The sequence below is a fragment of the Lampetra planeri genome, chromosome 46 (assembly GCF_965212315.1).
Source record: "Lampetra planeri chromosome 46, kcLamPlan1.2.h2, whole genome shotgun sequence".
Lineage (NCBI taxonomy): Eukaryota > Metazoa > Chordata > Hyperoartia > Petromyzontiformes > Petromyzontidae > Lampetra > Lampetra planeri.
This window is the reverse complement of record NC_136152.1, coordinates 1,363,213-1,376,786: the sequence shown is the minus strand read 5'-3', so window position 1 is coordinate 1,376,786 and position 13,574 is coordinate 1,363,213. Positions and strand designations below refer to the sequence as shown.

The 13,574-nt window shown below is 56.5% G+C and overlaps 1 protein-coding gene across 4 annotated transcripts in view; it reads left to right on the top strand.

Annotated features, from left to right (window-relative positions):
• Positions 1-13,574, top strand: part of LOC144733301 (receptor-type tyrosine-protein phosphatase delta-like) — a 66,732-nt gene that overhangs the window by 27,537 nt on the left and 25,621 nt on the right. The window contains exons 8-12 of one of the 4 annotated variants that reach the window (XM_078615128.1): positions 4,462-4,655; positions 5,077-5,103; positions 5,795-5,912; positions 8,616-9,224; positions 10,026-10,123. In XM_078615128.1, coding sequence (XP_078471254.1) covers positions 4,462-4,655; positions 5,077-5,103; positions 5,795-5,912; positions 8,616-9,224; positions 10,026-10,123 — 1,046 coding nt within the window. Of the gene's footprint in view, positions 1-4,461; positions 4,656-5,076; positions 5,104-5,794; positions 5,913-8,615; positions 9,225-10,022; positions 10,124-13,574 lie in introns of all 4 variants that reach the window. The other 3 variants (XM_078615129.1, XM_078615131.1, XM_078615130.1) reach the window with 3 other exon arrangements.

Below are 13,574 nucleotides of genomic sequence, written 5' to 3'. Positions count from 1 at the left end.
TTTGCAGTTAATTCACACTGCAGTATTCACCAGGGCGACCGCTTGGAATCGAACCACAAACTTCTGCAACAAATGCCACACTGATAATTGGGTTTGAGTGGTGGGGGGGGGGGGGTTACCAGAGTTTAACTTGAGCCACCCGTTGCCTCCTTAGCAAGAGTATCCGTGTCCTCCTTAACAACACAGTCTCCGTGTCCTCCTTAACAACAGTCTTCGTGTCCTCCTTAACAACACAGTCTCCGTGTCCTCTTTAGCGACAAAGTCTCCGTGTCCTCCTTAGCAACACAGTCTCCGTGTCCTCTTTAGCAACACAGTCTCCGTGTCCTCCTTAGCAACACAGTCTCCGTGTCCTCCTTAGCAACACAGTTTCCGTGTCCTCCTTAACAACAGTCTCCGTGTCCTCCTTAACAACACAGTCTCCGTGTCCTCCTTAGCAACACAGTTTCCGTGTCCTCCTTAGCAACACAGTCTCCGTGTCCTCCTTAGCAACACAGTTTCCGTGTCCTCCTTAACAACAGTCTCCGTGTCCTCCTTAACAACACAGTCTCCGTGTCCTCCGTAGCAACAGAGTCTCAGTGTCCTCCTTAGCAACAAAGTCTCCGTGTCCTTCTTAGCAACAAAGTCTCAGTGTCCTCCTTAGCAACACAGTCTCCGTGTCCTCCTTAACAACACAGTCTCCGTGTCCTCCTTAACAACACAGTCTCCGTGTCCTCCTTAACAACACAGTCTCAGTGTCCTCCTTAACAACACAGTCTCAGTGTCCTCCTTAACAACAAAGCATCCGTGTCCTTCTTAAGAACACAGTCTCCGTGTCCTCCTTAACAACAAAGCCTCCGTGTCCTCCTTAAGAACAAAGTCTCCGTGTCCTCCTTAGCAACACAGTCTCAGTGTCCTCCTTAACAACAGTCTCCGTATCCTCCTTAAAAACAAAGCCTCCGTGTCCTCCTTAAGAACAAAGTCTCCGTGTCCTCCTTAGCAACACAGTCTCAGTGTCCTCCTTAACAACAGTCTCCGTATCCTCCTTAACAACAAAGCCTCCGTGTCCTCCTTAAGAACAAAGTCTCCGTGTCCTCCTTAGCAACACAGTCTCAGTGTCCTCCTTAACACAATCTCCGTATCCTCCTTAACAACAAAGTCTGCGTATCCTGCTTAATAACACAGTACGCCGGGCCCCCTGCTTCTGCTCACTTGCGTTGCGCGTCATCGTGTTACTTCTCTTAAGCCCCCCCCCCCCCCCTTGGATAACCAAACCGTCCGTGACAGTCAAGTCTCCACTAACCCCCGGGGGAGGCTGCGCTGTCCAAACTTGCGCGGAATGGCCCCCAAAATCCGGCCCATGAGCTCACTTAATCCGGCCCTCGGCGTCGCTCACATTTAGCCGTGAAAGGCGGCTCGCTGCGGCTTTGAAGTTAAATTAGCGAACTCGAATTTTGTTTCACACGGCCCGCCGTCCAACCACGTGGGCTTGGGTATGTCGGTGTTGTAATCGCATAATGCAGGCCACCGTCCCCCCTCCCTTTCCGTGGCCTGCAGTGGAGTGGCATTAGGCACTCTTCCCACCCGCTCCATCCACGCATCTCTCCGTCTCTTCCGATAACATCTCTCCCGTTTATCTCGTACAGCTCTCGCCCGCGCGTGCGTCTCTTCCGAATAATTTGCGACCCCTCTTCGCCTCGCCTTCTCGATCCATCTCCTTACCTCTCATGCTCGTACCTGCCCTCCTGATGAGTCTCACAATCAGAACATTTATTTATACTGGAAGAATCCGACGAGCTATAAAGCTCTTTTTCACTGACGTCCAGTAGTTTTCACAGATGTCCTGTGTATCTCTGCTGAATGCACTTCCGATCTCACTTCCCAATGCAAACTGCCTCCCATCTCCATCCCGTACGTCGTCTGAATGCATCTCTCGTAGTCTCTCTTCTCAATGCGTCTCATCTCTCTTCCTCTCCCCAACGTCGCTCCGTCCACGTGCAACCCACGTTCTCCAATCTGGGCCTCGACGCACACATACACACAGTGTGGACGCCCCTAATGATGCTCGAGCAATCCCATTGCCTGTTAACCAAGGCCCTGTATTGCCTATACTGCCTATAAACCACCTGTACTGCCTATACCGACCTGCCTGCCTATAACCGTCTGTACTGCCTAACCCCGCCTGCCTGCCTGTGCTTCCTATAACCAACCGCCTGTACTGCCTAACCACGTGTGCTGCCTGTGGTGCCGTGTCGGTGTCCCAGCGTGCTGCACACCTACACTGCGCTGCACACCTGCACTGCGCTGCACACCTGCACTGCGCTGCACACCTGCACCGCCGGTTGCTGCATCCTCTGCGCACCAATAAAGGAGGCACTGAAAACGCTTTGCGTGTCGCCTCGTTCTTCCGCAACCCTTCTCTCTGGCTCTCTTGACTCGCTCTCTCTCTCTCCATGTCTCTCTGTCTCTGTAATTCATCGCCTCTCCTCTTCCTCCCTTCTTCTTCAACGAATTAAATAATAAACTAATCCATTACAACCGAGCACGTGCCGTTTTCTTGGAGAGCTGAAATATATATATCACCGTGGCCGCCGCTCGCTGCCAAGTGTGATTCCGTGCCCAGGGGCCAGAAAAAAAAAAGCAATAAACCGAGAGGACTTTCTGGAATCATCCCGGCGAGCGCCGGTGTCTTGGCTGTCTCCTTGACCCCCCCCCCCCCCCTTCTTTCAAACCCCTCCCACCCGCGCCGGACTAACCAGCACGGCGACGTGACCACCGCACTGGCCGGGGCGGACACTGGAAGGGAGATGCGTGGCGATGGGGAGGGGCAGGGTGAGGGGCGAGACGTTTTGGGTGGAGGTCAGGGCTGAGGGCACCCGCTGGTCAAATGCTAACGCGAGCCCCCGGTCCGAGTTCGATCCGATTTAGCCAACCGGCTTACGAGCGCCAGCTCTACCCCTGACTCTGACCGACGAGCCTAAACGGCCGCTAACTCGAACCAACTATCCAAACAATGTCTCGACCTAACGAATCCTGTGATGTACGAAATGCTGGCCCTACTCCCAAGCGACGAACTCACACCTGTAATTACCCTGGTCTAACCAACTCGCCAATCAGCCGCGAGTACGAACCCTGACCAACGAGCCGACCACCGCTCGCCCTGTCACTGCTTAAAGCCCCAAAACAACTTAGACAACAACCACTTGTTGCAGCCCTCCATCTATTTGTGACTCCAACAATTATCCACTCGTGCTAGCATTACCTCTAACCTAAAACAGCACTCTGAGTACGAGTTTTCCTCCTGAACATAGCCCTAGAAGTAAATATAGTAAAACCTTGGATTGCGAGCATAATTCGTTCCGGAAACGTGTTTGTAATCCAAAGCACTCGTATATCAAAGCACTCGTATATCAAATCAGTTGTGATCACGTGACGCTCTGCAGACAAAGCATATACACGTACTACTCATATTGCAAGACCTCGCTCTTTATCAAATTAATATTTATTAAAACATTTTGCTCGTCTTGCAAAACACTCGCAGACCAAGTTACTCGCAATCCAAGGTTTTACTGTATAGATAAAAGATAAAAGATTGGGATTCTAACTCAGCCGCATCGCCAGGCCCCTCTTTTTGTATTTTTGTGCTCCGCTTTCTGGTGTCCGGTGTTCACGCCGCCGCCGCCAACTTTTTCGCTGTGGCGACATTCCTTTGCTCTCCGGTCCGGCCCCTCGGCGACTCTAACTCTCCTGGCAGAAAGTCTCTTTTGCCGGATCCGGCTGCACTGCGGCGCGGTTTCGGCAAACCCGGGGGACGGCCGCCGTGGTCCGTCGGCCGTGATAGTAAAGTTAGTCGGGTCGCTGCGAGCTGGCGGTACCTTGCGGTATGTCGTACGATGTGCGATCCACGGTAATCGTAACATCGTCCGTGACGATGAAAAGTGCTGCTGAAACTCGCGTTGCCTTGGCGATGGAGCGAGCGCAATTTCTTGGAACCGTAAAATAATTGTTGTTGCGCTTGCCGTTGCGTAGGTAATTTGCCAGTCGATAAAATATTTCATGAGAGTTGAACGGGCACCGATAATCACGAGACGAAGATGTTTTCCTGAAGGCGCACGGTGCGATCACTGTGGACCTTGCCACGTAATAACCGAAAGTGGAACGGTTCGCACACCGGACCTGCAATCCTGGGGTCACCGCTTCGATTCCACCTCCCGGTGTGGCCGTTCAAACAACGAGCACGGTTCCTCAATCGCCCTGCGCCTGTCCACCCAGCGCCTGGGTTAGCCAATCGGCGGGTCGCGTGCAGAGGGGCAAAGTGTTGGCACTGCCACCCCTTCTTAGACGTCGGATGATCGTGGATCTCGCATCGTGCGATGTCTATTCGCCGTTAGCATCGCCGTATCGCGGCGACCCGAGTCAATGGGATCGGGCGGTCGTACGCACGTACGCGGTTTGAGCTGTGCCGTGTCGCCGCCTGGGGATCAGTGCCGAGCGGGCCGCCCCGCCGCGTGGAGTCGGAGCCGCTGAACGCCACGGCGTTGCGCGTGTCGTGGCGCCCACCGGCGCCCGGGCGGCAGCACGGAGCCGTCCGCGGCTTCCACGTCCACCTGGTGCGCATCGTCAACGGGGAGCCGCGCGGAGCGACGCAGCTGCGCGACGTCATGCTGCCCGACGCGCAGGTGGGCGGCCGCTCTGCACGCTCACGCGCGCATGTGCACTCACCTGTACGCTCGCACGCACGCTCGCACGCGTACTCACACGCTCACCCGCCTGCTCGCCTGTACACTCGTTCATACGCTCACCCGCACACTCGCTCGTACTCTTACCCCCGATTCAACCTCTACACTGCCTGCATTCTAGCCCCCGCACGTGCGCTCAACCGCGCACTGGTCAGCATGCACGCCTGTGCATACACACACAAGGGCTGGCCCTGCACACTCGCCCACACATTCGCACACGCACCACTCCTCGCACCTGCGCTCACCTGCGCACTCTCGCCACGCGCACGTGTTTTACCGCGCGCTCGATGTTTACCACGCGCACTGATCTCTCCCCTTCCTCTCTTCCCTCCTCGGCCCGGACGTGCCGGCCGGTATCCAGGCGGACGCCAGCGATTCCACCGAACACGTGAGCACAGCGATTCGCCCGCACAGCCCTCGCACCGCACCTCCCACCGCCCATTCTCAATCCGCTGCTCGGCGGCCCGGTCGATGAGGGCCCAGGACTGGTTCGCATACCACTCAACCGGAATAGAAATGCGCCACCACTCCCATACCCCATGCAGATAAACCACCCCCTCCTCCCATATTTATGTTTAAATGAGATTGGCAATGAGAAATCAACGTGATTGTCCAGCCCATGAGCGACTCCCCACGCATTGCGGGTCGTGGGGGTTGTTTGATCATACATCACAGCGCTGGTCAGTGTGCGATGGTCAAGGTGGGGGAGCCCACACAGCGCGGGTTGTGTCCAACTTCTCGGAACGGTTTAATTCATCAGCGTGGAATCTGGCGGGTGGCTGCCAAGGCAAAGCACATTTGTGTCTCTGCGAGTTTTAGGCAAATCCTTGGGTCAACGTGGCAGTGGTCCCCAGTGTGATTCCCCAGTAGCTACACAACTCCACATTAAAGTGTCGTTCGTTTCGCATCATCTTTATGAGAGTTATCGCCCACCCCTCCCTCCCTGCCACTTTAATTGGGAAGCGTGTATAACACTCGCTGCCTCTCTCTCACTCCTCCCTCTACCCTTCGCCCCCCACGATACAACCCAACCCTTGCTGCCCCCATGTCCTGCCACACCCCCCCCCCCGTGCCCATAGGAGATGATTATCGGAGCCCTGACCCCCGAAACGACGTACTCCGTGACAGTGGCGGCATACACGGCCAAGGGAGACGGGGCCCGCAGCAAACCTCGTCTGGTCGTCACGCTCGGAGCAGGTGGGCAAGGCCTCTCCCGCTCCACGGTCTGGGTTCGATACCATCAGTAGGCTTGGGCTCTGAGTTGTTATTTTTGCTTTTGGAATCCATGGCTCTCTGCTCACAATCATTAAGGACCTTTATGATGGTGAGCAGACCCGGGTAAAACGACGTGGCCGGGAGTTGGAGCCATTCCCTGTTCAACTTGGGGTGTGACAGGGATGTCCTCTGGCTCCCACATTATTTAACATCTATTTCGACCACCTAGTATCTGGTACAGAACCAAAGGGAGGTTGATCAATGCCCAGGTGCGGTCAAGGGATGGCTCCCTATTGGTCAACCATGTTACGTATTCCGATGATCTGGTGATTGCTGCTCACTCGGAGGAGGAGTTTGAGGCGCTGCTGCCGAACCTGCAATGTGCCACCAACAGATGGGGCCTTACCATTAGCCCCGCCAAAGCTAAGCACCTGCCTGGGTATTTTGGACTATCAGACACATCACCTCCACAACTTCTAATTGGTGATGGGGCAGTTGTGGAGAGAGTGGAGAGTTTTTCATACCTGGGGAGTGTGCTCATGACCGGCTTCAGTTTGACAGCAGAGGTCTCACTCTGAATCAGTCGAGCGGCATTAACTTTTCATCGGCTGTTTAACGCTGTCTGGAAGCTCCCTGATATGTCGCTCCACACGAAGCTTTGGGTCTTCTCGGCTACGGTCCTGTCCTCCCTTCTCTACGCTTGCGAAATGTGGCCTGACTACGTTCCATCCTGGTTTTAACCAGGCTAGATTGTGTGGGTTCACAAATCCTCGACAGATATGGATGAAGTCCCATCGGTGAGCTCTTCCGGCAGGCAAGGCTGTGTTGGCTGGGTCATGTAGCCCGCAGCTTTTGTTCGGCTGGATAGAGGGGACTAAACAGGCGTGGCATGGGCTAGAGAAGAGATGGAGTAATGTGGTAAAAGAAGATGTGGAGCTGAGTGGACTTGCCAATGACCGGTTCCAGCAGTGTCAAGATCGGCCTCTGTGGAGGAGGCCCATGAAGGACGCTACTGGGCAGTTAGAGGCAGTCGCCCTCCAGCAACAATGGAGGGCAGAGGAGCGACGCTCAGTACAATGAGCGGAGCGCCGGGTGGCTAAAATACAGCAAGTTGGCACAGTAAGGGGCACAGGTGGTGGATCGGCCAGTCATCTCAGTCCATCGACCCATCGCACCTGGGTCTGCCCAGTGTACACTTCACGTGGCCTTGATGACATCACCGCCACTTAGTGGTGAATGGCGGTCATTGTTGTTGCGTGTATGTTGAACTTCTTTTGCACGGTAAGTAGCCAGCTGTACTAATCAGAGGGAAAGACAACAAACTATAGGTCTCTGTGTGAGTCTATGGGTCTCCGTGTGAGTCTATGTATGTGGGTGTACGTTGAACTTCTTTCGCACCGTACGTAGCCAACCGTGCGAATTGGAGGTGCGGGGGAGGGACAACAACCACTCTAATGCTCAGGGCCGATCCAACGGAAGCCGATGCCTATGGGGGGCAGTGCCAGGCGAACACCTGCTGGGCTTTTATTTATCGAGACGATTACTCGAGACAGATTGCCAGATAAACAACTGTGCGGCCGCATGTGGCGGTTTTCTTTCTGTTATTGCTATTATCCCCGAAATTTTAATTTTTCTCTTTAACGACGGCAAAACAAAAAAAGTGCAAACTTCTGTCGATTTTATGGCCGAATGGGTTTAATGGAGGACAATAAAATCAGAGGGGAAGTTCCTAATCGTCGCCAGCCCGCAGCTTCGTACGCACGCATGCATTCACACACACACGCACGCACTCACACTCGCACACACTCACGTGCACACTCACGCATTCTCACACACATGCACACATTCACGCACGCACTCATGCACGCACTCACACACTCACGCACACACGCACTCGCATATGCACGCACGCACTCACGAACGCACTCACACCCTCACAGACTCACGCACGCATGCACTCACACACGCACGCACTCACGCACGCACTCACGCACGCACTCACGAACTCACTCACACACTCACGCACTCACAGACTCACACACGCATGCACTCACACACGCACGCACTCACGCACTCACGCACGCACTCACATATGCACGCACTCGCACACTCACACACTCACTCTCACACACACGCACTCTCACACACACGCACTCACGCACATGCTCACGCACACTCATGCATGCACTCACTCTTTCCGAAGGCTTCCACGGTTCAATGGATAACAGCGCCACCGGACTTGCAGTCCAGAGGTCATTGGTGCGATTGAAAGTTTCTTAAATCCCTCACTCCACCGCCCCTGTGCAGCCAGCAGTGGGAATGGATTCCGTGAGAAAGAGCTTCATTTGCTTTATCGAATTCCTCCAGTATAAATACAGATTCTAATTCGCCGCAGTTGGTCGACGGTCGTGGAAGAGTAGGCCAAAATACACTCCAAAGCTCCACATAAGCAGAGGCACCTCTGCCAGCAGTGGCGTGAGAAAATAAATATGAGCGCTGCGCAGACTTGGAAAAGTTTGGACCGTAACAGTAGCACACACACGTGGCGGGCAGGCGGGCGCCACGTTACATCCATTGCAGCCGCAGTATTAACCGGGGCGGGCAGGGGGGGGAACCACTGGGCTCGAACCGCAAACCCGAGTGGCTGACGCTCCTAACGCTCGTGTCGTCGCCTCTCCCCGACAGTGCCCGGCCGGCCCCGTCTCTCCGTGAGCTACACCCAGGCCAACACGGCGCTGGTGCAGTGGCAGGCGCCCACAGAGACCCACGGCGCGCTGCTCGGATACCGCCTCGCGTTCGGCCGCGCTGACGGCGACCGCCCCACCTCCCTCGACTTCTCGACGCGCGAGGACCACTACACGGTGACGGAGCTGCACCGCGGCGCCGTCTACTCGTTCCGCCTGTCGGCGCGCAACCGCGCCGGGCTCGGCGAAGAGGCCACGCGCGAGGTCGTGACCCCCGAGGCGGCGCCGTCGGGCTTCCCGCGCGGCCTGCGCGTGGTGGCGGCGACGGCCACCGGCGTGCAGGTGGCCTGGGAGGCGCCGGCGCTCCCCGAGCGCAACGGGCGCGTGTCGCGGTACACGCTGTCGTGCCGCGACATCGACGGCGCCGCCGAGCAGCTCGCCGAGGTGGAGCCGGCGGCGGGCGCCGACGCGACGACGGAGCAGGCGCTTGCGGGGCTGCGCGCCGGCGCCACCTACGACATCCGCGTGCGAGCGCACACGGCGCAGGGCCCCGGGCCCTACAGCCCCAGCATTCAGGCGCGAATTGCGCCATCGGGCACCGGCGACAGGGGTAAGGCCGATGGAGCGTCTACACCGCAACCGCCCCCCCACACCCCCCGCCGCTTCGGGCGACCGGTACCACGGTACACGGCGCCAGCCAGGTCCCGTGGCCTCCAGCCGCCGCCAGGATGAGGAGCAACTCTTCTCGGCGAGAGATGATCAGGATCAGGTCCGACTCTTCGTGGCCGCCACCCTGGATGCTGCCACTGCGCCGTGCCGGATGGACTCGGCGTTGGGTGGACTCGGGCCGTCGCGAACGAGCGAACCACCCAGCCAGCCAGCAAGCCAGGGAGCGAGCGAGCGCGCTCTGCAACGGAGCTGCAAAGCTGTGGTTGGGGTCACTGCCGGTGGCCGATGGCAAACCCACGGACGTTCAGGGCTTTTTGTTCGCACGGCCGTGAACTCACGGCCGCGCGAACAGTGGCGAGCGAACGAGCGAGCGAGTGTGCGGCGGTGCCGCCCGCTCGACGCGCGATTGAATCTGATCCGGAATTCAATCGCGAGAGGGTGTCGATTGTTTTCGTTGGGAAGGACGCGGCAGTGTGTTCGTTGCCGATCGGAGCGGGAGGCCGTGCTGCGATCACTCCCCGTCACGATCGCGGGAGCGTGCGCGTCTCGGATTGTGCTCGGGAGGGACGGTTCCATCTCCTCTCCGACGGTTGCCATCCACTCGTCTGATCGACGAGCAAATCGGTTGACGAGCTTCTCACCTGGGCCCCGTTGTTCTCCCCTCCCTGCCCCGCCGCACCACCTCTCCTCCTCCTCCTCGCCCTCTCCCCTCCTCCGCCCTGTGCCTTTTTGCCTCCAGCAGCTTTCGTGAAGAACTTTGGGGTGAAGTCGGTGAGCCGCTCCTCGGCCTTGCTCACCTGGGAGCTGCCGGACTCCTACAGCCCCCAGCAGCCCTTCAAGGTGGGGTGGGGGGGGGCACTACCAAAGGGGCACTACCAAGGGGGGGGTACTACCAGGGGGCACTTTCACAGGAACACGACCAAGGAGGTACTACCAATGGGGCAATACCACGAGGGCACTACCGGGGGGGGGTATAACGACACCCCGCCCAGCGTGCACTCCCACATGGTCAACACCGCCGGTTCGACCGCCACGCCCCGGTCGAGCGCTCGCACGGGAGCGCTGGAATGGGAGCGGCGCAGGGTTGGTGCCGCGCTCGCTCCACCATCCGGCGCGTTGTGCTCCCGCCCGCGTGTTTAAGACACAGGGCCGCCACTGCTCTGCTTGCTCTTTCTCTGTCTCTCTCTCCGCCTGCGATACCTCCTGCATCCCAACCGCCCGTGCGCTTGCGTCTCTCGCTCAGCGGTTCAAGCTCCGCATCGCTTTCCCCGCCCTATCGCTTCTTCACATGTCTCCACCCCCACCGCACCGCCCCCCCCCCCCATCTCAGCTCCCCGCTCAGGGCCGTGCCGTTCCCACGGCAAGCATATCTCGCTACGCAGGCCCCCCACTCCTCCCTCCCGTGCGTGTTTCTACCTTGGGGGGGGGGGGTCAATCACTTTTGTCTGCCCCCCCACCCCCCGCCCGGATAAAAAAAAGCCAGCGACATTCTTCACAAAGGAAGGACTCATTCGGCCAAATTTTACCTTTTCCTCTTAGCCCGGGCTGCCTTCAGCCTGATTCACCACGATCTGGTGCCACTCAACCAGCGCCGTGTTGGCCTAGGTGCAGCTCATGGAGAGACGGGGCCGGCCGGGCACTGTCGGGGAGAGGCGACGACACGAGCGTTAGGAGCGTCAGCCACTCGGGTTTGCGGTTATAGCCCAGTGTCCCCCCCCCGCCCCGGTTAATACTGCGGCTGCAATGGATGTAACGTGGCGCCCGCCTGCCCGCCCTCCCTTCCCGCTTCAATAAAGTAGAGGCCACGTGTGTGTGCTACCGTTACGGTCCAAACTTTGGCAAGTCTGCGCAGCGCTGATATTTGCTCGCGCTGCTGCTGGCAGAGGTGCCTCTACTTAAGTGGAGCTTCGCAGTGTATTTTGGCCTACTCTTCCACGACCGTAGACCAACTGCGGTGGGGTCTTGATGTTCGCAGGAACTGTCGGCACTGGGTGCCTCCAGTCGCGCCTTGAGATCAGCTGCTGGAGAACTTCCTGGCGGTTCCCGGAAGTCGTTTGCAATTGCGGGGCATGAGCCTTTAGTTGCTGTGCTCCTTGCATTTGTAACTCCCTCTTCTAACTGTCGTGTGAGAAATGCTGTTGGCAACAGTCGGTGAGTTAGTGGGCGAGTGGCCGAGTGGGTGAGGGAGTCAGTGGGTGGTTGGCTAAGTGAGTGGCTGAATGAGTTTGTCGGTGGGTGAGTAGATCGGGAGGCGAGTGAGTGAGCGAATAGGGTTGTAGGCATATCAAGAATGCTGCAGGCACAGTCGGTTAAATATCTCAAGATAAATGTAGAAACATACTTGCGTGCTTTGGCTGGGCCGTTTGGTATATTAAACCTCAATACAGGTTGATCAATTTAGGATTCATGTCGCTTCTAAATGCGGCACACCACCTCCAGCATACATCTCGCTATGGCTGTGGCTACTCGTCACGTGCCAACTGCTCCAGTCGAACAGTGAGCCGGAACATGTTCGGCGAGCAATTAATCCCTGGCATGAGGTTGGCCTTCGATCGGGCGCAAGAGCAAGCGCCGAGACACGTCTTGTCTGTAGACATTAGCAGGGGTCGGGGAGGGGGGGGGCACGGGAAACACAATCACAGCGGCCGCTCCTACACCCCTAAAGGTCGGAGGTTAAGTGTGCATGGCGTCACCGGCGCCACGCCACCGCAAAAGGGTTCACGATCAATCGATGAGTGCCGGGAAAAGGAAACGATATGAGCGGTGGGGTTGGTGGTGACAATGGTGGTGGTTGTGACAGTTTTGGTGGTGACAGTGGTGGTGGTTGTCACAGTGGTGGTGGTGACAGTGGTGGTGGTTGTGACAGTGGTAGTGGGGAGCACAGGTGGTGCATCTGTCAGTCATCTCAGTCGGTCAACCCATGGCACTACCTGAGTCTGTCCCGTGACCTCCTGTCAGCGAGCCTTCGACACTTCACGTGGCCTCAAAGTGCACCTGGCCTGGCACAGGCGCCGTGGTGGCATCCCTGTCACTTAGCCGCGAATGGTGGGTATTGGTGGTGGTGGTGATGACAGTAACTATGGGGGTGTCGGTGGTGGTTGTGATGATATTGGTGGTGGTGGTGATAGTGGTGGCAGACAGCCAAATAAAATTGTCCTGCCATTTAATCAACACCCAGAATATAATTAGCAATGGTGATAGTGATACTTAGCCGAGAGCTTAAAAAGCCAGATATCTCAGCACAACCTTCAACTTATTTTTCTTAACCCTGACTCTAGAACTAGCCTTAACCTTCATCTCCAACCCTAACTAACCCTAGCCCTATCCCAAACCCACCCCCTGCTCTCATCCTTGACTCGAACGCCCGAACAGCATCAAATAAAAACAAACAACGCATATCTCAACACTTGCCCATAACCCTGATCCTCCCGCTCGTCATCCCTCTGTCATCGGACGTGTTCAGTCCGTCCGCTGGATGAAGGCTTCCCCCCCCCCGCCCCCCAAGTCATCACCTTCCGTCACGGTTCTGCGGTTGTCACGAGCCCATGTGGATCCGGCACACTGGCTGGACGTCCAACTCTCGGAGCGCCGTCCGCTTCGCTCCGTCCCCCCCCCCACACCCCCCAGGATGGACGGATAGACCAACGCACCACTTCGTGGCTAGCCCGTCGAAAATTACGCGACCCGCCCAGTGGTGGCGAGATGTTAACTCCCTCGCCTGGTATGCAGGAGGCGGTGGGTTCGATCCCGGCCCTGATGCCTGCTGCTGTGTATTTGGAGTTTGCGTCTATCTCTCTCCCCGTGGTCGCTCAGATTTTTCTCCGGGTCCTCCGGATTTTCCCTCCATATTTTGAATCAACATCACGCGTTTAGAGTATTTCGTTGCTATAAATTTCCATATTCTTAGGTTTTTTTCGGTAAAGTCACGTAGGTAAAACATCAAAATTAATGAAAATAAAATAAAATAAAACAAAAAATCACGACGTTTCGGAGGCAACACAAGTCTCCGTCATCAGGTGGGACCGTCACAGCCGAATTAGCTGCATCTTGATGCAGCTAATTCGTTTTATTTTATTTTCATTAATGTTGATGTTTTACCTACGTGACTTTACCGAAAAAACCTAAGAATATGATTCCTTGCAGTCACGAAAGCTTCAAATCTAGTATAAATTTCCACGTGATAAGCCACTTCGTTGGGCTATCATTTGTGGCCAGATCACTTCTGAAAAATAACTACATTCGGCCTTACCTGGAAAAAATAGAGTATTTTTAAGAATCTGGAATTTCCACC